Raw genomic sequence first — 24,775 nt, forward strand, 5'->3', positions numbered from 1 at the left:
TAACAATCTCTTCTCACTGGACAGTTGCAATCTCCTCCCACCGGACAGTAACATCCTCCTCCCACTGGACAGTAACGATCTGCTTCCACTGGACAGTAACCATCTCCTCTCACTGGACAGTAACAATCTCTACTCACTGTACAGTAACAATGTCCTCTCACCTAACAGTAACAATCACATCTCACTGGACAGTAACAACTCACTCACTGGACATTAACAATCACCTCTTTCTGGGCAATAACAATCTCTTCCACTGGACATTAACAATCTCCTCCCACGAGACGTTAACAATCTCCTCCCACGAGACGTTAACAATCTCCTCCCACGAGACAGTAACAATCTCCTCCCAGTGGACAGTAACAATCTGATCTCTCTGGATATTAACAATCTCCTCTGACTGGACATTAGCAATCTCCTCTCATTGGACAGCAACAAACTACTCTCACAGGGCAGTAATACTCTCTTCCACTGCACAATAACCATCTCCTCTCACTGGACAGTAACAGTCTCCTCGCCCAGGACAGTAACAATTTCCTTTCACTGGACAGTATTAATCTCCACACTGGAGAGTAAAACTCTCCTTTCACTGGGCAGTAACAATATCCTCTCACTGGACAGTAACATCAGAACTCACTAGACACAAACAACCTCCCCACTGGACAGCAACAGTCTCCTCTCACTGGACATTAACAATCTCCTCTCACTGGACAGTAACAATCTCCTCCCACTGGACTGTAACAATCTCCTCCCACTGGACAGTAACAATCTCCTCCCACTGGACAGTAACAATGTCCTCCCACTGGACAGTAACAATCTCCTCCCACTGGACAGTAACAATCTCCTCTCACTGGACTGTAACAATCTCCTCCCACTGGACAGTAACAATCTCCTCCCACTGGACTGTAACAATCTCCTCTCACTGGACAGTAACAATCTCCTTTCAATGGACAGTAAAAATGCCCTTCCACTGAACATTAACAATCTCCTTCCCTGCACAGGAACAATCTCCTCTCACTGGACAGTAACAATTTCCATTCACTGGACAGTAACTATTTCCTCTCATTGATCAGTAGCAACCCCCCCTAACTGGACATTAATAATGACATTAACAATCTTCTCTCACTGGACGTTTACAATCTCCTTCACTAACAATCACATCTCACTGGACAGTGACAATCATATCCCAGTGGGCATTTACAACCTACTCCACAGTACCAATCTCCTCTCACTGGACGGTAACAACCTCCTTCACTGGACATCAACCAACTCTGCTCACCGGACAGTAACAATCTCCTCTCATTGAACAGTCACAATCTTCTCTCACTGGACATTAACAATCTCCTCTCACTGGTCAGTAACCGTCTCCTCCCACAGGACAGTAACAATCCCCTCCCACTAGGCAGTAAGCATCTCCTCTCACTGGACAGTAACAATGGCCTCTCACTGGACATTAACAATCACATCTCACTAGACACTAACAACTTCCCCACTGAACAGTAACAATCTCCTCTCACTAGATTATAGCAATCTACTCTCAGTGAACAGTGGCAATTTCCCCTCGCTGTACAGTAACAATCACCTCCCACTGAACATTAACGATCTCCTCTCACTGGGCAGTAACAACCTGTTCCAGTGGACAGTAACAATCTCCTCTCAGTGGACATTAATAATCTCCCCTCACTGGACATTAACAATCTCCTTTCAATGGACAATAAAAATGTCCTTCCACTGAACATTAACAATCTCCTTCTCTGCACAGTAACAATCTCCTCTCACTTGACCTGAACAATCTCCTCTCACTGGAGTAACTATTTCCTCTCACTGATCAGTAGCAACCCCCCCTGACTGGACATTAATAATGACATTAACAATCTCCTCTCACTGGATGTTCACAATCGCCTTCACTAACAATCACATCTCACTGGACAGTGACAATCAGATCCCAGTGGGCATTTACAACCTTCTCCACAGTACCAATCTCCTCTCACTGGACGGTAACAACCTCCTTCACTGGACATCAACCAACTCTGCTCACTGAACAGCAACAACCTCCTCTCATTGAGCAGTAACAATCTTCTCTCACTGGACATTAACAATCTCCTCTCACTGGACATTAACAATCTCCTCTCACTGGACAGTAACACTCTCCTCCCACTGGACAGTAACAATCTCCTCCCACTGGACAGTAACAATCTCCTCCCACTGGACAGTAACAATTTCCTCTCATTGGGCAGAAATCATCTTCTCTCACTGGACAGTCGCAATCTCCTCTCACTGGACAGTAACAAGCTCCTCTCAGTGGACATTAACAATCTGGTCCCACTGGACAGCAACAATCTCCTCCCACAGGACAGTAACAATTTCCTTTTACTGGACAGTAACAATCTCCTCTCACTTGACCTGAACAATCTCCTTTCACTGGAAGGTAACTATTTCCTATCAGTGGTCAGTAGCAACCCCCTCTAACAGGACATTAATAATGACATTCACAATCTCCTCTCACTGGACAGTAACAATCTCCTCCCACTGGACAGTAACCATCTTCTCTCACTGGACAGCAGCAATCTCCTCTCACTGGACAGTAACAAGCTCCTCTCACTGGACAGTAACCATCTTCTCTCACTGGACAGTAGCAATCTCCTCTCAGTGGACATTAATAAACTCCTCCCCCTGGACAGCAACAATCTCCTCCCACCGGACAGTAACAATTTCCTTTTACTGGACAGTAACAACCTCATCTGTCAGTGCACAGTAACAATCACCATCTCACTACACACTAACAACCTCCCCACTGGACAATAAGTCTCCTCTCACTGGGCAATAGCAATCTCCTCCCCCTGGATGCTAAGAATCTTCTTTCACTGGACAGTAACAATCTCCTCACTGAACAATAACAATCTCCTCACTGGATAGTAGCAATCTCCTCCCACTGGACAGGAACTGTCTCCTCTCACTGGAAAGTAACAATATCCCCTCACTATACAGGAAAAATGTGCTCTCACTGGACAGTAACAATCACATTTCACTGGAAACTAACAACCTCCCCACTGGACAGCAACAGTCTCCTCTCACTGGACAGTAAAATCTTCTCTCTCTGGGCAGTAACAATCTCTTCCACTGGACATTAACAATCTCCTCCCACTGGACAATAATAATCTCCTGTCACTGGACAGTAACAATCTCCATTCACTGGACAGTAACAATTTCTTCTCACTGGGCATTAAGAATCACCTCTCACTGGACAATAACAATCACATTTCACGAGACACTAACAACCACCCACTGGTTAGCAACAGTCTCCTCTCACTGGACAGTAACTATCTCCTCAACTGGACATTAATAATCTCCTATCACTGGACATTCAAAATCTCCTCCAGTGGACATTAATAAGCTCCTCTCTCTGAACATTAAATATCTCCTCTCACGAGACAGTAACAATCTCCTCTCACTGGATATGAACAATCTCTTCTCACTGGACATTAACAATCTTCTCTGACTGGACATTAGCAATCTCCTCTGACTGGACATTAGTAATCTACTCTCACTGGACAGTAACAATCTCCTCTCACTGGACAGTAGCAATCTCCCCTCACTGGACAGTACCAATCTCTTTTCACTGGATATTAACAATCTCCTCTCACTTGGGAAATTTTTTCACACAGAGGGTGGTGAGTGTCTGGAACAAGCTGCCAGAGGTAGTAGTAGAGGCGGGTACAACTTTGTCTTTTAAAAAGCATTTCGATAGTTACATGGATAAGATGGGTTTGGAGGGATATGGGTCAAATGGGGGCAATTGGGATTAGCTTAGGGGTTTAAAAAAAGAGCGGCATGGACAGGTTTGGCCGAAGGGCCTGTTTCCATGCTTTAAACCTCTATGACTCTATGACTCAATGACTCTATGACACTGGACAGTAGCAATCTCTTCTCACTGGACAATAACAATCTTCTCTTACTGGACAGTAACAATCTCCTGTCACTGGACAGTAACAATCTCCTCTCACTGGACAGTAACAATCTCCTCTCACTGGACAGTAACAATCTCCTCTCACTGGACAGTAACAATCTCCTCTCACTGGACAGTAACAATCTCCTCTCACTGCAAAGTAACAATCTCCTTCACTGGACACTAACAATCACATCGTACTTCGCAGTCACATTCTCATCCACTGGACATAAACATTCTCCATTGACTGGAAAGTGAGAATCTCCTCCCACTGGGCGTTAACAATCTCTCTCACTGGACAGTAACAATCTCCTTCACTGGACAGTAACAATTTCCTCTCACTGGAAAGTAACAATCTCCTCTCACTGGATAGTATTAATATCCTCTCAATGGACAGTAACAACCTCCTCTCACTGGACAGTAACAATCTCCTCTCGCTGGACAGTAACAATCTCCTCTCGCTGGACAGTAACAATCTCCCCTCGCTGGACAGTAACAATCTCCTCTCGCTGGACAGTAACAATCTCCTCTCGCTGGACAGTAACAATCTCCTCTCGCTGGACAGTAACAATCTCCTCTCGCTGGACAGTAACAATCTCCTCTCACTGGATATTAACACTCTTCTGCATTGGACATTATTGGAATTAGGCATGGCTTGCTGTGCCAGCATTTGTTATCAATCCCTAACTGTCTTTGAACTCAATAGCTTGCTGAAGAAAATTGATCATCTGCATTGTTGTGTGCCTGAAGACATGTAGACCGGAGCAGGTAAGGACAGCAGGTTTCTTTCCCAAAGGGCATTAGTGAACCAAACTGGGTTTTTACTAAAATTCTTACTGAGACTATTTTTTAATTCCAGATTTTCTTCAGTTGAATTTAAATTCCACCTGCCATCATAGTGCCAATATCCCAGAATATTAGCCTGGGCCTCTCAATTACAAACCCAGTGATGTTACCAAAATATCACCATGAGGGCTCTTTATATTGCATGAAGCGTAAACAGCAACAAAGACAGGATGGGTCAAATCATCTGCCTCCATCTTGTATCTTCTGAATATTCCTCTGAGACTTTTCTTGTCCTGCCCGAGGAAAAAAAGCTTAGAACATTTTTATCTGGTTTTGTCTTCTGTTGTAGACAGGTAATTGTTCCTTCCTATAACAAGATAGCTCCATCTGATTGTCTGTGCCATGTTTTAGTTAGGCCATGATTGATGGATTGACCCAAAGCTGATTTTATATCATTGGTTTCAATCCAATGAACTTATTTGTCTCTTATTACTGAGCATCTCTGCCTCTATCAATATTACACGCAAAGTCCCATCAATGACCTCCAGAGCATCCAGTAGATGAATATATACAACCGTTGAGAATGAAGGCAAGATTTAATGTCAAGTTCCTGATCTACCCAGTCAGTCCCAGATATTAATCTTTTGCTAAGAGAGGAGAAATACATCAGGAATTTAATGAATGATGTCAGAATCAATCTGAGCTGAGTAGTTAAGAGTCAGAAGGCTCAAGGACACTCACTGATTCCAGTTCTGAGATGATGAAGATGCATTCAAATTTAGACATTTGAAATTGTATAAACAGACTTCTTTTGACAATTAGAGGGAACAATTGAAACCGTAAAGATCTGCTGAGTGTTTGAATACTAATGATATCCTCTGTGTGACTCTGCAATGGGAAACTTTATTTTATTCCCAATTGCCCATTCACTTTTTCCAAGGGTTGAGTACTGATCCCACTGGACCTTTACATATGTGGCTAATTTTCATATGCTGCAATAGTGATCGTCAGCAGGTTGTTCAACCTCAAAAAACAAGAACACAAAAAATAGGAGTAGGAATAGACCATGGAGCCCATCGAACCTGCTCCACCATTCAATTTAATCATGCTTGATTTTAGACCTCCACTCTATTTTCCCACCTGCTCCCCATACTCTTGATTCTCTGAGAGACTTAAATTTGTCTATCCTGCAAGAGCCTTTATCTTTGGCACCTTATCTCATGAATTTTGGAAATCTAAGTGTACTACATCGACTGGTTAAAAGCAAATTACTGCGGATGCTGGAATCTGAAACCAAGAGAGAAAACGCTGGAAAATCTCATCAGGTCTGGCAGCATCTGTAAGGAGAGAAAAGAGCTGACGTTTCGAGTCCAGATGACCCTTTGTCAAAACTAAATCTGCTGTTTCTCCTTTATCTACTCTACTCGTTACATACTCAAAAAAACTCATAAGTTTGATTAACAGGATTTCCCTTCTGTAAAACCATGTTGACTTATTCTCATCATACTAGACTTTTCTAAGTGCTTAGTTATTACTTCCTTCATAATCGATTCCAACATTTTCTTAGTGATTGATATTAATCTAATTGGCCCAGAGTTCACTGTTATTCTCTCTCTTTTCTTTCTTTGAAAGCATTGTTACATTTTTTAACTTCAAATCCGATGGAACCATTCTAAAATCTGAGGAATTTTGGGAAATCATAACTAGCACGTTAGCTATCTCTTTTAGAACTCTAGGGTTTAGGTAATCAGGTCCTGAGGATCTATCGGATTTTTGTCCCTTAACTTTCTCCATTCTCTCCTCATACCAATGTAATTGGCTTAGTTTAAGTGCAATATTTTTGTTTGTGATTGGAGTATGTCACTTTCAAATTTAACATGGAATCATGATCACTATTTCCCAGTTGGTCTTTTACATTATTAATTTTAACCCTGCTTCATTACAAAATACTAGAGCTAAGGCAACTTCATCTCTAGTTGGGTTTCGCAATGTATAGCACAAGGAAACTGTCATAAATATATTCTGAAATTCATTTTCTAGATCACTCTTGTCAATTTGATTGTCCCAACCTTGACGAAGATTAAAGTCTGGCACAATTATTACATTTCCTTTGTTACAAGTGACAATAATTTCTTGTTTAATGTTCTGCCCAGCTATAGTTAGGGGGCCAAAAACTACTCCCTGCAATGTTTTTTGACTCTCCCATTATTACGAATTTATTCCTAATTTCCGCCCAAACTGATTCCACTTCAAGATCTTGTGCGGCTAGATTCTTTCTCAGAAAAGCCCTTCGGTCATCCTTTACAATCAAGGCTACCCCACTTCCTTTGCCATTCTGTCTGTCTTTCTGAAATATTGTGTACTCTGCAAAATATTTATTTCCCAACCCTGTAACCATGTCTCTGTAATGGTCATTTGATCAATGCCATTTACCTCTGTGTGTGCCACTAGTTTATCCATCTTATTGCAGATGCTTCATGCATTAAGATAACAAAACTTTCATTTCATTTTTTTACTTTTATTGCCTGAGATTATCTTATTCGCCAATACACATTTTCCGTTAAGCTCTCTGTCCCTCCTATCCCATGCTTTGCTTTATTGTTCCGATACCTAAAACTTTCCCTTTGGTTTTCTAAATCTCCCTTCACCTTCACCTCCTCCATGATCATCCTGAACACCAGTGCCCCACAAGGCTGTGTCCCCAGCCTCTTACTATACTCCTTATATAACTATGACTGTGTAGTCAAATTCCCCTCCAACTTGATTTTCAAGTTTGCTGGTGGCACTACTGTAGTGGGTCAGATCTCAAACAATGATGAGATGGAGTGCTGGAACGAGATAGAGAGCAGAATTTTACGACCTTGTTGCGCTCGTTTTATGGTGGGAAAACGTCTCAAAATCAGGCATAAACTGGGAATGGCGCCCTTTTTCGAGCGTCTTGCGATTTTACGACACACAGATTTCCGGCATGGTCAGCCTATCACCGGAAATGGATGAGAGGCTGATTAATTTATTTAAATTTATTTAACTCCTGCCTGACATCTGCTTAGCAAGCCTGGCACTCAGTCGTCCGGGCTGGCTTGCCTTTATGGCCTCGCCGAGAGACATTCTCTCTGACGAGGAAAATACCTGCTCCCCATGAATGGGGAACATTGTGTTGGCCTCGCTGATGGAACCAGAGGCTATGGAGAGCCCCGATGAGGCCGAGTGCAAGGTGGGGTTGCCGCTTGGGCAGTGCCAGACTGGCAGTGCCACCCTGGCACTTTGGCACTGCCAGCCTGGCACCTGGGCAATGCCCACTTGGCACCATCCACCAGGCAGTGCCATGGGCAGGGCCTGTGGGGGCAGTGCCAGGAGCAGGGCCTATGGGGACAGTGCTCGGGGGAGGGGCCAAATGAGGGGTGGGGAGGCCCGCTGCCACTCTGCCTGCAATTGATGGGGGAGGGAGGGCCTGGTGCCACTCTGCCTGCAATTGGTGGGGGGCGGGGGTGGTAAATGGGGCCACGATCAGTCTAGGCGGCTGGGGGACAAAAGGGCTGCATCTCGGGCCGCCGCAATTGCGGGGGGGGGGGGGGGGGGGGCGGCGGTGTTGTTGGGCAAGGCTCCGGAAAATAGCAGAGGCCTGACAGCTCTCTCACTGTCTTCAGACCCCTGCTAGTGCTAATGTGCATGTGCAGCATTAGAGGTCTGCGCAATACTTCCCTCTACAGATCAGCTGGTGAATTAAGCCCAGCCCAAAGCCTCTCTGGCTAGAAACTGACTAGGTCATCTTTTCAGAGACTAAGTGCATAAGACTGGGTGTGAAAACTCACCCAAAAAAATGGATCAGGAATTATCCTATTTTCACGCCAGCTGGACACTTGGAATTAATCTTGTAAAATTCCAGCCAAGAATCTGGTGAACTCGTTTGATGACAATAATCTCTCCCTCAATGTCAACAAAAGGAAGGAAATTGTCAGTGACTTCAGGAAGCGTAGTGGAAAACATGCCCCTATCTGCACCAACCGGGATGAAGTGGAAATGGTCGAAAGCTTCAGTTTTCTACATGTCCAGATCACCAACAACCTGTCCTGGTCCCTTCGTGCCAATGCTATAGTTAAGAAAGCCCACCAACGCCTCTACTTTCTCAGGAGGCTAAGGAAATTTGGCATGTCTGCTACGTCTCTCACCAACTTTTACAGATGCACCATCGAAAGCATTCTTTCTTGTTGTATCATAGCTTGGTATGGCTCCTGCTCTGCCCAAGACTGCAAAAAACTATGAAGGGTCATGAATGAAATCCAGTCCATCACGCAAACCAATTACAGGTTGCACACAAGGCAGAAGACTCCACATCCAGTTCCTTTGTGGTCAATTTCCCAGAGTCTTGGCATATATGCAGGTGTGACCAATTAAATGTGCTTGTGCAAGTCCAGTATATTATGAATGTTCAGATAATACACAAAAATATTTTGACACAATCATGGACAAGCACATGATCTTTGGCATTCCGAACTCCAGACAACCTGAGTCTCAAGCAAATGCCTAGTTAAGTCTGGACATATACAGCCATGATGTGGAGATGCCGGCGTTGGACTGGGGTGAACACAGGAAGAAGTCTCACAAATCCAGGTTAAAGTCTAACCGGTTTATTTGGTAGCAAATACCATAAGCCTTCGGAGCGCTGCTCCTTCGTCAGATGGAGTGGAAATGTGCTCTCAAACAGTGCACAGAGACACAACATCAAGTTACAGAATACTGATTAGAATGCGAATCCCTAAAGCCAGCCAGGTCTTAAAGGTACAGACAATGTGGGTGGAGGGAGCATTAAACACAGGTTAATAAGGTGTGTATTGTCTCCAGACAGAACAGCTAGTGAGATTCTGAAAGCCCAGGAGGCAAGCTGTGGGGATTACTGATAATACTACCGGCAAACCAGCCTTCCATCTATATACTTCCTGCTGCCTCGGAAAAGCAGCCAGCATAATCAAGGACCCCACGTACCCCAGACATACTCTCTTCCATCTTTTTCCATCGGCAAGCTGTGGGGGTTACTGATAATGTGACATAAATCCAACATCCCGGTTTAGGCCGTCCTCATGTATGCGGAACTTGGCTATCAGTGATACTAATACAGTGATACTAATCAACTGATAGCCAAGTTCCGCACACATGAGGACGGCCTAAACTGGGATGTTGGATTTATGTCACATTATCAGTAATCCCCACAGCTTGCCTCCTGGGCTTTCAGAATCTCACTAGCTGTTCTGTCTGGAGACAATACACACCTTATTAACCTGTGTTTAATGCTCCCTCCACCCACATTGTCTGTACCTTTAAGACCTGGCTGGCTTTAGGGATTCGCATTCTAATCAGTATTCTGTAACTTGATGTTGTGTCTCTGTGCACTGTTTGAGAGCACATTTCCACTCCATCTGACGAAGGAGCAGCGCTCCGAAGGCTTATGGTATTTGCTACCAAATAAACCGGTTAGACTTTAACCTGGATTTGTGAGACTTCTTCCTGTGTTCACCCCAGTCCAACGCCGGCATCTCCACATCATGGCTGTATATGTCCAGACTTAACTAGGCATTTGCTTGAGACTCAGGTTGTCTGGAGTTCGGAATGCCAAAGATCATGTGCTTGTCCATGATTGTGTCAAAATATTTTTGTGTATTATCTGAACATTCATAATATACTGGACTTGCACAAGCACATTTAATTGGTCACACCTGCATATATGCCAAGACTCTGGGAAATTGACCACAAAGGAACTGGATGTGGAGTCTTCTGCCTTGTGTGCAACCTGTAATTGTTTTGCTTCTTGCCTTGCCAGGAGTATGAACCACAGCCATGCAGCAATGAGGAAGTTACAAATTACTACTGTGATTGAAGCAGCAATCAATCTACTATCGGACTCATGTGTAGCATTACTAATTGCAAGCAACTTGCCAACTGTACTAGTAGTTACTAGCAGTTTTATGGGAAAATAACAGCATCGTGGTTTTGTCACTGGATTAGTCCAGCTTTAGGAAGTTTTTGGCAATAGAACTGCTAATAAAAATAGGCTACTCCCTAAAAATAAAAAAAATACTCCCTAAAAAAAACATTATGGTGAGGTTTCTTGGTTTCTATTCCCTAGAGACTTGCCCTGATTCACTAACTCAACAATCAGAGGTAGTAGACCAGTAAATATGACCATTTGACCATTGAGGCAGAACTGATAACATGTAAATTTTTAAAAAACATTTTTTGCAAAACATTTACAGGTGCAGTAATAAAACAAATTATTGCCACACATTTTCAGTTTTTAATTTCAGTTTTCCAGCATCTGCAATCAGATACAATAAATTTCCCTTTTGTAAAGAGTTCTGTTCTTGTTTGGATCGAAGATGCCATTATTGTGAAACTAACTGTAAATCAATTTGGTTAATGTTTGAAAAGCAACTAATATTTACACTAAATGTCTTGAATTTTAAGTTTCTGTCCCTTGATTTATGAGATAATGGGGTTGACAAGTCAGGAAAAGTGGTCTGGAGTATTTTATATACTGTGCTCAGTTCTGGTCGCCTCATTACAGGAAGGATGTGGAAAAGATTGAAAGGGTGCAGAGGAGATTTGACAAGGATGTTGCCTGGATTGAGTGGCATGCCTTATGAGGATAGGCTGAGGGAGCTTGGTCTTTTCTCCTTGGAGAGACGTAGGATGAGAGGAGACCTAATAGAGGTATTTAAGATGTTGAGAGGCATAGATCGGGTGGACTCTCAGGGGCTTTTTCCAAGGGTGGCTGCTACGAGAGGACACAGGTTTAAGGTGCAGGGGGGGTAGGTACAGGGGAAATGTTAGGGGGAAGTTTTTCACAGAGCGTGGTGGGTGGGTGGAATCGGCTGCCGTCAGTGGAGGTGGAGGCAAACTCAATAGGGTCTTTTAAGAGACTCCTGGATGAGTACATGGGACTTAATAGGATGGAGGGTTATGGGTAGGCCTAAAAGGTAGGGATATGTTCGGCACAACTTGTGAGGCCGAAGGGCTTGTTTTGTGCTGTAGTTTTCTATGTTTCTATGTTTCTATATACACACACACGAGAGGGCAAGCCAAGCCTTGGATTAACTACTCCCCTGGAGGATGGGTACTCTTGACAGTGCAGCATTCCCTCATTAGTGTGATGGAGTGTCAGCCTTAATTATTTATTCAAGTCTTTGAACGAGAGCTTGAATCCATGACCTTTCATTTCAGAGCTGAGATCGCTCTCATTTAGCCATGGCTGACACCCAATTGTAACACTTCAGCAACTGCCAATTTTAATAGGACTAGAAGAGTCAATAACAAGGGGGCATAGATTTCAGGTAAGGGGCAGTATATTTAGAGGGAATTTGAGGAAAACCTTTTTCACCCAAAGGGTGGTGGGAATCTGGAACTCACTACCTGAAAGATGGTAGAGGCAGGAATCTTCTCGTCATTTAAGAAGCATGCAGATGAGCAATTGAAATGCTATAGTATGCAAGGCAATGGACCAAGTGCTGAAAAATGGAATTAAAATAGTGTTTGATGGCCAGCGCAGACATGATGGGCCAAAGGGCCTCTTTCTATGCTGTATGACTCAATGACACAGGACTTACTAGTAATGGAGCTGTGGATTTTACTGGTCCAATCTCGCTGGGGTAGTTAACATCCAGTCAACATGGTGTGTTGTTTTAAGCCTCCACTCGAGATTATTCCATAAACTCAGACCTTCATAAGTATACAGTGATTGATTCTGGAATCTAATAATAGTCATAGTTTGATTCGACAATTTGGACATTTCTAAAAATAAAGCAGTATTAACTTCTCTTAATTGTTAATTCACTAATTTGCTGTTTGTGGGACTGTATAGTAATTGACTTCTTCTTTTGCCTCTGAACAATAATGACTACATTCAAGAGTATTTACCTAACTATGAAGCATTTTGGAACATCTTGAGGTTATATAAGATGCTGTATAAATGCAACTTCCAATAGGACCAATAAGGTGCTAAATGGATGCAAATCTATAGGGATCTCTCGATTATTCAAAACTCTGCTGTCCGGACCTTATTGTGCCATCCTGTTCACTATTACCCTTGTCTTCACTGGCTCCTGGTAAAGCAACTTTGAAACTTTCCACTTGGCCATCTGCCCTAATATCATCTAATGTGACTTGGCCTCCAGTTGTTCTTTATAATGTTCCTAGGACATTTTATGTTCTCCATAAACACATGAGAATATTTATAGGGAGTCCCCATGAATATATATGTGGAAATATTGATGAATGTGATAATATTTATTGGTGTCATAGTGTAAATCCATCACAGTTAATGAGCCTGTCTCCGAGTGTCATTGTCATGGTATATGCAATAACCTGTGAGATGATAGCTTAATGCACATCCAATACAAATAATCTAGCTGCTGATGGACAATGCAATTACCTTTACTTAAATCTTTGCCTTCCATGTCTCTTCAGGTGAATACATTGTCATGACGACTCACTTCCATCTAAAGAGGAAGATTGGTTACTTTGTGATCCAGACGTACTTGCCTTGCATCATGACTGTGATTCTTTCCCAGGTATCCTTCTGGCTGAACAGGGAATCTGTCCCTGCACGCACTGTCTTTGGTTAGTATCTATTGTACACTGAAGACAACATGTAATCAATTCTCTTTATTTCAACACATTCCTGGCTGGTCTCCCACCTTCTACCCTCCATGTATATGAGGTTATCCAACACTCTGCTGCCTGTGTTTTAACTCTCACAAAGTTCCATTCCCCTATCACCCACTGTGCTCACTGACCTACACTGGCTCCTGGTCAAGCAATGCCTTAATTTTAAAATTCTCATCCTTGTTTTCAAATCCCTCCATGGTCTCGGCCTTCCCTAACTCTGTAATCTCCTTCTGACCCACAACCCTTTGAGATCTCTGCGCTCCTCAAATTCTAGCCTCTTGAACATCCCTGAATCTTATGACTCCACCATTCATGGCTATGGGCCCCAAGCATTTGAATTCCCTCCTTGCATCTTTCCACCTCTCTACCTCTCTTCCCTCCTTTAAGACACTCCTTAAAAGGTCCCTTTCTGACCAAGCTTTTGGTCATCTGACCTCGTATCTTATGTTGCTTGGTGTTATATTTTGATCTATAATACTCTTGTGAAGCATCTTGGGATATTTGATCATGTAAACATATAGAAATAGATGTTATTACTTGTGTACATATTTTGTATGTGTAACAGGCCTAACTAAGCATTTCAAAAATGATTGCATGTAGCTGGTTTAGTTTATTTATTAGTTTATTTAGTACTATCGCAAACAGGCTTACATTAACACTGCAATGAAGTTACTGTGAAAATCCCCTAGTCGCCACACTCCAGCGCCTGTTCGGGTACACTGAGGGAGAATTTAGCACGGCCAATGCACCTAACCAGCACGTCTTTCGGGCTGTGAGAGGAAACCGGAGCACCGGGGGAAACCCACGAAGACACAGGGAGAACATGCAAACTCTGCACAGACAATGAGCCAAGCTGGGAATTAAACCCGGGTCCCTGGCACTGTGAGGCAGCAGTGCTGACCACTGTGCCACCGTAGGAAAGGAGGACTGATTTGGTTTGGAACTCTCCTTGCCATCAACCTCAAATTCAGTGTCTGGCGCATTTAAACAGGAGACAGCCGGGAGGCCAGTTTGACCATCCAACCTCCATAACTCTGAGAATGGGGAGCGAAGCTGCAAACTCTCGTTCAAAGGAACTTAAACTGTCAGTTGGGATTCTGAGTGAGTAATCCATACTAACCAATCAAAACTCAGAGCTCGGGACACAGCTTTTCATTATTCTGCCATTCCCACTCACTCTGAACTAACCCTTTGTTTTGTTACTACAACCATTTTGACACAGTGGTTAGCACTGCTGCCTCACAGCGCCAGGAACCCGGGTTCAATTCCTGGCGCCATGTCACCCAACTTGCCTAACATTTGTGCAGATATAGCCCAGGTCTTTCTGTTCCAGCACCCATTTTAGGATTGCATCTTTTATTTTATATTGTTTCTCTTCATCCTGCCAATGAAAATGTATCACTTTACACTTCTCTGGTTTAAAATTCATTTGCCACAACTCCACCTATTCCACCATCCTATTTATGTCATCGTGAAATCAGTCACAGTCCTCCTCACACTTCACAATTCTTCCAAGTTTTGTACCATCTGCAAATGTTGAAGTTCAAGCCTCTACATGCACGTCTGTACAATTGAAATAGATCTATGAAAGCAATGGACCGTGTAGTGTTAGGATGATTGGGGTTGAAAGGGTTAACGTGTGCAACTGTGAAAACAGTACTACCCACATAATGAAATGAGACACATGACCAAACGTTGGGAGGGAAAATGCTTATGGACGCAATTTTCCTGAAAAATTACTAAGGGTAGAGTTTTATGAAAAAATTCAAAGTGCTGAATGAGCGAGAAAATGAAAAGAGTTACAGACTTGTTTTTTGGGAGAGTTTAAAAATGCAATCTTATTGCACTTAGCTGGGGGGGGGGGGGGAGGGGGGCGGAGGGGGGTGGTATGGAGCCTAAGCTCACTGGGGAAGCTGGTTGCTGAATTCTAGGGGCACAATTGTGCAGGCACCCTGATCTCCCTGGGGATTTCCTGCTGCCCTCCCCCCCACCCCCTCCCTCCCTCCACACAGACATCGGGAACCCCCCCCTCCCCCAGGAATTTCCTGCTGCCCTCCGCCGCCCCCCGCCCCCCCCCGCCCCCCATGGACATCAGGACTCCCCCTCCTGCCATGGACATCGGCACTGCCCCCCATGGACATTGAAATCCCTCCCTCTCTCCCCTATCCTGATTGCTGATCGCCCCAATGCAGAGTTCCCCGCTCCACCTCCCCCCGCTGATCCTCCCCTCCTCCCCCACTGCAGCGTTCCCCCCTCTTCCACCCCCCCCTCAAAGCAGAGTTTCCCCCAACCAAACCTGCGGAGCTCACAGCTTGTCTCTCCCCCACCCCTGGTCAAGACTCCACCGCATTCCACGCCCTTAGCACAGTCCCTGGCAGAACCAGAGTGCCAGGCGGGTAGTACTAGGGTGCCAGGCAGGCACTGCCCCATGGTTCCCTCTTTCTGGCCCCTAATATTGCCCCCGACATACCCCTCTCTGTGCTCAACTGCCTCTTCATGCTCTACCCCTGCACAACACTTCCCCATATGAAACCTTCCCGCACGACCTCTCGCACAACCCTTCTGCATGACCCCACCGCATAATATAATATGGACCAAACAAGTAGCAAGTTTCATGCAATGAATTTATTTTGCAGGAGTCACCACAGTGCTAACGATGACAACACTGAGTATCAGTGCCAGGAACTCCTTGCCCAAGGTGGCATATGCGACAGCCATGGACTGGTTTATCGCTGTCTGTTACGCATTTGTGTTCTCGGCACTGATTGAATTTGCAACCGTGAACTACTTCACCAAGCGGAGCTGGCCATGGGATGGCAGGAAAGCCATGGAAGCTCAGGAGATGAAGGTGAGCTCCACAACACACCATTGAACATCATTGTGTGGCTTGCCCTTGTACCTTAGCTAGTTAATGCAAATGATTCCTAGCAACACAGGATCAGGAGTAGGCCATTCAGCCCATCACATCTGCTCCACCATTCAGTTTGAACATAGCGAATCATCTGCCTCAATGTCAATTTCCCATGGTATGCTTAATATCATTAATATCCAGAAAACTATTGATTTCTATCTTGAACGTCTTCAATGATTGAACTTTCACAGCCCTCTGGGGTAGAAAATTCCAAAGATTCACTACCTTCTGAGTGAAGAGTCCTAAATGGCCTGCCCTTTATTCTGACACAGTGTCCCCTGGTTCTAGACTCAACAGCCAGGAAAACATCCTAGCAACACCTACACTGTCACACCCTGGAAGAATTTTCTAAGTTTCAATAAAATCATCTCTTATTCTTCGAAACTCTAGAGAATACAAGCCCAGTTTCCTCAATCTCTCCCGATAAGACAATACCGCCATCCCAATGATTATTTTGGTGAACCGTCATTGCATTCCTTCTATCGCAAGTATATCCCTCTCATTACAGTCCCAGTTAGTGTTATAACTGGATAGGACGATCCCAGAATGGAACCCTGGCTCAAAAGGTAAGAATTGTTTTTAGTTTTGGTTTTATCAAATGTGGAGCAGAGTTACAGGACCATCAATTATTTAACAACAAAATAAAATGTTTATTAAACATTAAAGCAATGGATTATGATACAATTCTCCTTTACTCCTCCTTTAGCCTAACACTTGCACACAGGCTTAAGGTTGCAGATGACAATATACATTTGAAGCTACAATTGTTTCATCAGCACCCAAAGTTTGCAGATTTCTCCTCAGAATCCTCCCTCCCCCCAGATGATTTTCTATATGAGAAGGTCTAAGTTCCAGTTTCAGAAATAGACTTTAAAATTTTCTTCATAACAAAACTTACACTTAGTGATCTGCATTCTAAAATCCAGTTCATGTTTTCCAAAGACCCGGTTGACCAGAGCTTCTGCTCCACTGTTAGCAGTGAGTCAGTGCCAGGATTTCAAACCAGATCTTATTGACTTCCACTGCCTTAATGTTACACCACATTTTTGAGGTTCCAGTCACTATGTTACAATTATTAATAAAACAATTACTGGAGTTACATTTAGAAAGCCTTTTTCTACTAGTTCTCACCAATCGATGTGTCCCATCTTTTTCTGGTTCTCGAAACATAAGTCTGTTCTCCGGTGGTCTGATCACTTAGGGCCCAATTTTACCATTGCGTGGTAAAGTCGGGCGTGAGGCTATTAATGCGATCCGCATCCACGCAGATGCCCACTTGACCGAGGCCCGGGAATGGATGCGATCTGATTCGCGCCCGAAATGGGCGCAACAGTGATTTAATTGCATTTGCATGCATTTAAATTGAATTAATGAACTGCCTGCCCAACATTATCAGCACTTCCCCTTTTACCACTGCGTTCGCCAATCCGGAATCGGGCCGAAATGGACATGCTAAATAAAAGTCTGTTTTGAGCGCTCCAGCTGCTGAAGAGGTGAGTTCAGAGTTTCCAACAGCTTTCTGACTCCGATCGGTGGTGGGGGGGGGGGGAGAGGGGGAGGCAGGCCAGATCATTCTCTGGTAAGGGGAGGGAGGGAGGCCCAATCATTGTCTGTTTGGGGGGGGCGGGAGGGAGGGAGGCGAGCCTGATCATTCTCTGGTGAGGGGATGGGGAAGGAGGGAGGCAGGTCAGATGAACCTCTCGGGGGAGGGAGGCCAGATCGTTCTCTGGTTTGGGAGGGAGGAGGGAGGCGGATAAGATGTATCTCTGGTGGGGTGGTGGTGGGGGGGGGGGGGGGGGGGTGGGAGAGGCCCAATCGCTCACTGTTGGGGGGGGTGGGGGCAGATGGCGGCACGGTAGCACAGTGGTTAGCACTGCTGCTTCACAGCTCCAAGGACCTGGGTTCGATTCCCGGCTTGGGTCACTGTCTGTGTGGAGTTTGCACATTCTCCTCGTGTCTGCGTGGGTTTCCTCCGGGTGCTCCGGTTTCCTCCCACAGTCCAAAGATGTGTAGGTTAGGTTGATTGGCCATGCTAAAAATTGCCCCTTAGTGTCTTGAGATGCATAGGTTAGAGGGATTAGCGGGTAAATATGTAGGGATATGGGGGTAGGGCCTGGGTGGGATTGTGGTCGGTGCAGACTTGATGGGCCAAATGGCCTCTTTCTGCACTGCACTATGATCTCTGGTGGGGGGGAACGGGGGAGGCAGGGGTGTCCGCTGCCACTCTGCGGGTGATTGGTGAGGGGGGGGGTGGAGGGGGCAGGGTGTTGCGATCAGTCTGGGTAGCGGTGGGAGTGGGTGGATAAGGGGGACAGTGATGTTTGTGGGGGCCATCGCTCCCGCTTTTTGCTCCCGGGCCGCTTTCTGCGGCTCGGGAGCGATCTGACATGGGCGCGCTTTTTCAATTTTTTTTCGAACTGCGCATGCACAATTCAGAGCTCCGTTTCGGGCGCGCTAAGCCCCACCCACAGCGCAATTCAGACCCGTGATTTTTTTGTTCAAGCTAAGCACTAATGGGGGCGCCTGAAAGCAGATTTCCAAGTCAGATCTAAATTGCGTCCAGATTCAGCACTTAGAATGAAAATGGTAAAATAGGGCCCTTAGTTTCAGGCTTCCTGAAATCTTTTTGTTACAGCTCTCTGGATACCTAGATTTTCACTAATCCCTTAGTCATTTTCTCTCTACAATTCTAGCTGGCTGTTTGAACTATTACTCCACTATAAGGTTCCAGCTGCAAGCAGACTTGAGAGACCCATTTTATCTTTCATCCAGTATCCAACTGAACCACAACTAACCTGAGTAGCTTTTTCCTACAGATTTTGAAACACAGGAAATGTCTGCTCTGCCCACAGGTTGCTTGGAAATCATCAGGAGTCGGCATTCTGAAGATCTAAAACACAAGAGATATCAGAATGAAACCCCTACATAGACAAACTTTGTTTGCTCAACCTGAAAACTAATCACAGCTTCCTTGCCAGCACAGAAATATTAAATTAAACCTAAGACTTTATTTCTAACGTTTATCCTTGCAAATAGAAATCTTTCAAAACTAACTCTGGTTTCCTAACACTCCTTAGATAAGAAGACCACAGCTGTACACATTATTCCAAATACAGTCTCCACAAGGCGCCATAAAAGTTAGACACTCTGCTCAGAAGGCAGTGAGAGCTGAGTCACTGAATAGTTTTAAGCCAGAAATGGATAGATTATTGTTAGGCAAGGGAATCAAAGGTTCTGCGGGGCTGGATGAAAATATGGAATTAGAAACATAAATACATCAGCCATGATCTTATTGAATGGTGGAGCAGGCTCGAGGGGCCGAATGGCCGAATTCTGCTCTGATTTTTAATGTTCATAAATACGAAGTGATGCATTTTGGTCAATTGAACCCGGGCAGGAGTTACTCAGTTAATGGTAGGGCGTTGGGGAGAATGACAGAACAAAGAGATCTAGGGGTACATGTTCATAGCTCCTTGAAAGTGGAGTCACAGGTGGACAGAAGGGTGAAGAAGGCATTCGGCATGCTTGGTTTCATCGATCAGAACACTGAATACAGGAATTGGGACGTCTTGGAATACTGGAATACTGTAACACTTGGAATACTGTGTGCAATTCTGGTCACCCTATTATAGAAAGGATATTATTAAACTAGAAAGAGTGCAGAAAAGATTTACTAGGATGCTACTGGGACTTGATGGATTGAGTTATAAGGAGAGGCTGAATAGACTGGGACTTTTTTCTCTGGAGCATAGGAGGCTGAGGGGTGACCTTATAGAGACCTGTAAAATAATGAGGGGCATAGACAAGGTAGATAGTCAATATCTTTTCCCAAAGGTAGGGGAGTCTAAAACTAGAGGGCATAGGTTTAAGGTGAGAGGGGAGAGATACAAAAGTGTCCAGAGGGGCAATTTGTTCACATAAAGAGTGGTGAGTGTCTGGAACAAGCTGCCAGAGGCAGTAGTAGAGGCGGGTACAATTTTATCTTTTAAAAAGCATTTAGATAGTTACATGGGTACGATGGGTATAGAGGGATATGGGCCAAATGCGGGCAATTGGGATTAGCTTAGGGGTTTAAAAAAAAAAGGTCGGCATGGACAAGTTGGGCCGAAGGGCCTGTTTCCATGCTGTAAATCTCTATGACTCTATATGTACATCTCGAAATCATTCCGGTTCTCATGAAAGGTCACTACTGAAACATTGGGCAGAATCTTATGAGAATTTGGCAGAGTGTGGATCTCTCCAGCTCCACTGGCCAGTTTTATCTCCAGATCTTGTCACTTTAACTGCCAAAAAAGTGGGCTGGGTTTGCATCATCACTCCGAGGAGGTGAGGACTCTTAAAGCCAGGAACCGGTTCCACTGAGGTTGGGACAGCCCAAATATTGGAACACAAATTCTCATTCCTTCCTACTATGGAGGTATCTATGTTCCTTCAACCCCACCCCCCTCCTGATCATTGCCAGCATCGACTTTCCCCCCAATCATCCCCAGCATCGCTCCCCCTTCCCCCCTAATTATCCCCAACATTGACCTCCCCCACCCCCGATCATCACCAGCATCACTCTTCCATCCCCAGCATCGTTCCCCCTTCCCACTGATCGTAGGCCCCATTCCCTTCCATAATCAGCAGGATTGCCCCCTTTCCATCCCCGTCCTGCCAGTCATCACCAGCATCCCCATTACTTGCAATGTCCACTCCTACCCCCACCACAAATCGATGAGTCCCTGCACATGAGGCTTCCCCTAGGGCTTGTCTGGCATTGCATTGCAAAACCTGGCATTGCCCCGGCACAGGTTGGCATTGCTAAACTGTGCTGGGGGCAGTGCAAGGGGGCATTGCCACTGTCTGGTCATGTCCCTCTGTCCCAGAAGCTATCGTGCCGATTGTGCCCCCAGGGGGTTCCCCAGGACAGGTTCAGGTCTGGGCGAACTTGTAAACCATACCGGCGTGATATCACATCAGTGAGGGACGAACATTTGGCAGGGGCGGGGGGGGGGGGTCTTTAATTATATTTAAATTTATTGAAATGAATGCCAATCGGATCTTTGCCCATTATGAACCTGATTACATCGCTGGTGAGGGCAATCAGAGATCACGATCTTGCCGGCGAGGTTCGCGATTTTGGGGTCTCACTGGATCTTGAGCCCCTTCGGCATCGATCTTGCAGACAGGGAGTGCAGACTCAAGATCCCGTCTGTTAACTCTGTTTCTCTTTCTACAATGCTTGCAGACCTGCTGAGAATTTCCACTAATTCTGGTCTTAATCCTTATAATATCTTGCTTGTTTGCAGATCCACATTTCACCTTGAAATGTAAGTTACACTCTGTTTACCCCTTCATTCAATGTTGGCCTGTTTGTATTTGATGCTTAATGAACTTTAAATCCACATTCCCCATTCTAGAAAAGGGAACCAGTCACCCTGGCCAAGAAAACCAACAACACGTATAATATTGTTGGGACAACGTACACCCTGAACATCACAAAGGATCCCAGCTTGGCTACCATATCGAAGAGTGCAGGGGCCCACGCTAAGCTGAGCAAAGTCGAGGAGAAACTACTCAAGAGCAAGAAAACTTACAACAGCGTCAGCAAGGTTGACAAAATGTCCCGAATTGTCTTTCCTGTTCTCTTTGTCATTTTTAACCTGGTTTATTGGGCCACATATGTCAGCAGAGAGCCAATAATCACAGGCATGATCCCCCAGAAAAAGACTCCACTCCCAGCTTGATCTCAGGTGTTTTCTGTTTGTGTTTTCTAACTAAAGCCGTTTGATGTGTTTGAAGGAACGTACTTGTTCATTGTATAAGTCTAACTGAAATTGTATTTCACTGTTTGCATGGCCATATCATCGCTGGCATCTTCTCACAAAACTTTCACCAATCACCTGAAGGATGTTTCTGTAACCTGTGTGTGTGTGTCCTTTGCTGGCTGACAGTGACCCCTCGGTCCGCTGACAGTGACCCCTCAGTCTTGCTGCCTGAAGAAGCTTGTGCTGTAATATTGATCTAATCAAAGAACAAATTCTTCTTTCTTTATTCTTTGGAGGGATTGTTCAGTGCTCTGCAAGGACTGAATAATAATGATGCCATTTAAGCTTTTGGCTTTGAACTCAGTGCACACACTTGCCTGGCCACCATGCCCTCACCAGTTTGCCCACACCCTCCCCCACTCGCACTCTCCAGAGCATGTGCTGCTTATCTTGAATTGATTCTTTCACAGGATGAGACAGGATCAGACACCATTTGTTTTCCATCTTGAGCATCTTTTGAGGCACACAGGCACATGCATCCTCTCCAACAACACATGTCCTTTAACCCACACAAACGTCCCAGCAAGGATCACTATATAATGACCAGAAACAGAAGCTTAAAGCTAATTACAAACTCCCCTTACACCTCACGCCCCCCTCCCCAACCCCCAATCCCCCCCCCCACCCCCCCTACCACCCCCCCTACCCCCCAACCCCCAATCCCCACCGCCCCCCCACCCGCAAACCTAGGGGCAGGAAGCCTATTCCAATGTCAGCCCTGGTTGTAATAGGTTAACTCGGTACCAAGTGTTGGTTAGCCTGTGGACTCAATACTCTGTCCTGCTCAGTATTATTATGGCAATACTGGGCTATTGGCCCAGTTACAGGCATTGCCATTTCTTCTTTTAGGAATATGAGATCAAAAACGTGATAATTAAATGCGATTTGGATTGTCATCTGCAAGTGAACATGACCAATGCCCACACCGTGTCAATGGGTAGGGGATCAATTTGAGCAGTGATTACTGCTTGATAATCATCCTTGTTGAGTTGCATCCTGATAATAAGGTAACCAGTCTATTAAACACATGTCTCACCATGTCGTGTAAAGCAGTGGCAGTTCACAGCCTATAATAGTGCAGAGTTATTGTGTTATGAATAATTATTTGCTGTTTACATGAAAAGTACTGTTGAATTATGGTAGCCATGATGTGGAGATGCCGGCGTTGGACTGGGGTAAACACAGTAAGAAGTCTCACAACACCATGTTAAAGTCCAACAGGTTTATTTGGTAGCAAAAGCCATTAGCTTTCGGAGCGCTGCTCCTTCATCAGGTAAGTGGGAGTTCTGTTCACAAACAGGGCATACAAAGACACAAACTCAATTTACAAAATAATGGTTGGAATGCGAGTCTTTACAGGTAAGCAAGTCTTAAAGGTACAGACAATGTGAGTGGAGAGAGAGCGTTAAGCACAGGTTAAAGAGATGCATATTATCTCCAGGCAGGACAGTTAGTGAGATTTTGCAAGCCAGGGCAAGTCATGGGGGTTACAGATAGTGTGACATGAACCTAAGATCCCGGTTGAGGCTGTCCTCATGTGTGCGGAATGTGGCTATCAGTCTCTGCTCAACGACTCTGCGTTGTTGTGTGTCGTGAAGGCCGCCTTGGAGAACGCTTACCCGAAGATCAGAGGCCGAATGCCTGTGATCTCTGAAGTGTTCCCCGACAGGAAGAGAACACTCTTGCCTGGTGATTGTCGAACGGTGTTCATTCATCTGTTGTCATAGCGTCTGCATGGTCTGCCCAATGTACCATGCCTCGGGTCATCCTTTCCTGCAGCGTATCCGGTAGACAACGTTGGCCAAGTTGCAAGAGTATGTACCGTGTACCTGGTGGATGGTGTTCTCACATGAGATGATGGCATCCGTGTGGATGAACCAGCACGTCTTGCAGAGTTTGCTGTGGCAGGGTTGTGTGGTGTCGTGGTCACTGTTCTCCTGTCAAACTGTCTTGCCTTCAAACAACCGCATAACCTCAAACAGACCATCGTCCGCAGCAAACTACCCAGCCTTCAGGAGAACAGTGACCACGACACCACACAACCCTGCCACAGCAACCTCTGCAAGACGTGCTGGATCATTGACATGGATGCCATCATCTCACGTGAGAACACCATCCACCAGGTACACGGTACATACTCTTGCAACTCGGCCAACGTTGTCTACCGGATACACTGCTGGAAAGGATGACCCGAGGCATGGTACATTGGAGAGACCATGCAGACGCTACGACAACGGATGAATGAACACCGCTCGACAATCACCCGGCAGAGTGTTCTCTTCCTGTTGGGGAACACTTCAGCGGTCATGGGCATTCGGCCTCTGATCTTCAGGTAAGCGTTCTCCAAGGCGGCGTTCACGACACACGACAACGCAGAGTCGCTGAGCAGAGACTGATAGCCAAGTTCCGCACACATGAGGACGGCCTCAACCGGGATCTTAGGTTCATGTCACACGATCTGTAACCCCCATGACTTGCCCTGGCTTGCAAAATCTCACTAACTGTCCTGTCTGGAGATAACATACATCTCTTTAACCTGTGCTTAACGCTCTCTCTCCACTCACACTGTCTGTACCTTTAAGACTTGCTTACTGTAAAGACTCGCATTCCAACCATTATTTTGTAAATTGAGTTTGTGTCTTTATATGCCCTGTTTGTGAACAGAAC

The 24,775-nt window shown here is 45.1% G+C and overlaps 1 protein-coding gene across 1 annotated transcript in view; it reads left to right on the forward strand.

Moving 5' to 3' along the window:
* Positions 1-22,027, forward strand: part of LOC144493128 (gamma-aminobutyric acid receptor subunit alpha-1-like) — a 454,514-nt gene extending 432,487 nt beyond the window's left edge. The window contains exons 12-14 of the mRNA XM_078212030.1: positions 13,187-13,339; positions 16,024-16,235; positions 21,701-22,027. Of these exons, the coding sequence (XP_078068156.1) occupies positions 13,187-13,339; positions 16,024-16,235; positions 21,701-22,027 (692 nt within the window). The remainder of the gene's footprint in view (positions 1-13,186; positions 13,340-16,023; positions 16,236-21,700) is intronic.
* The last annotated feature ends 2,748 nt before the right edge of the window (positions 22,028-24,775 follow it).

The sequence above is a fragment of the Mustelus asterias genome, chromosome 4 (genome assembly GCF_964213995.1).
Source record: "Mustelus asterias chromosome 4, sMusAst1.hap1.1, whole genome shotgun sequence".
NCBI lineage: Eukaryota > Metazoa > Chordata > Chondrichthyes > Carcharhiniformes > Triakidae > Mustelus > Mustelus asterias.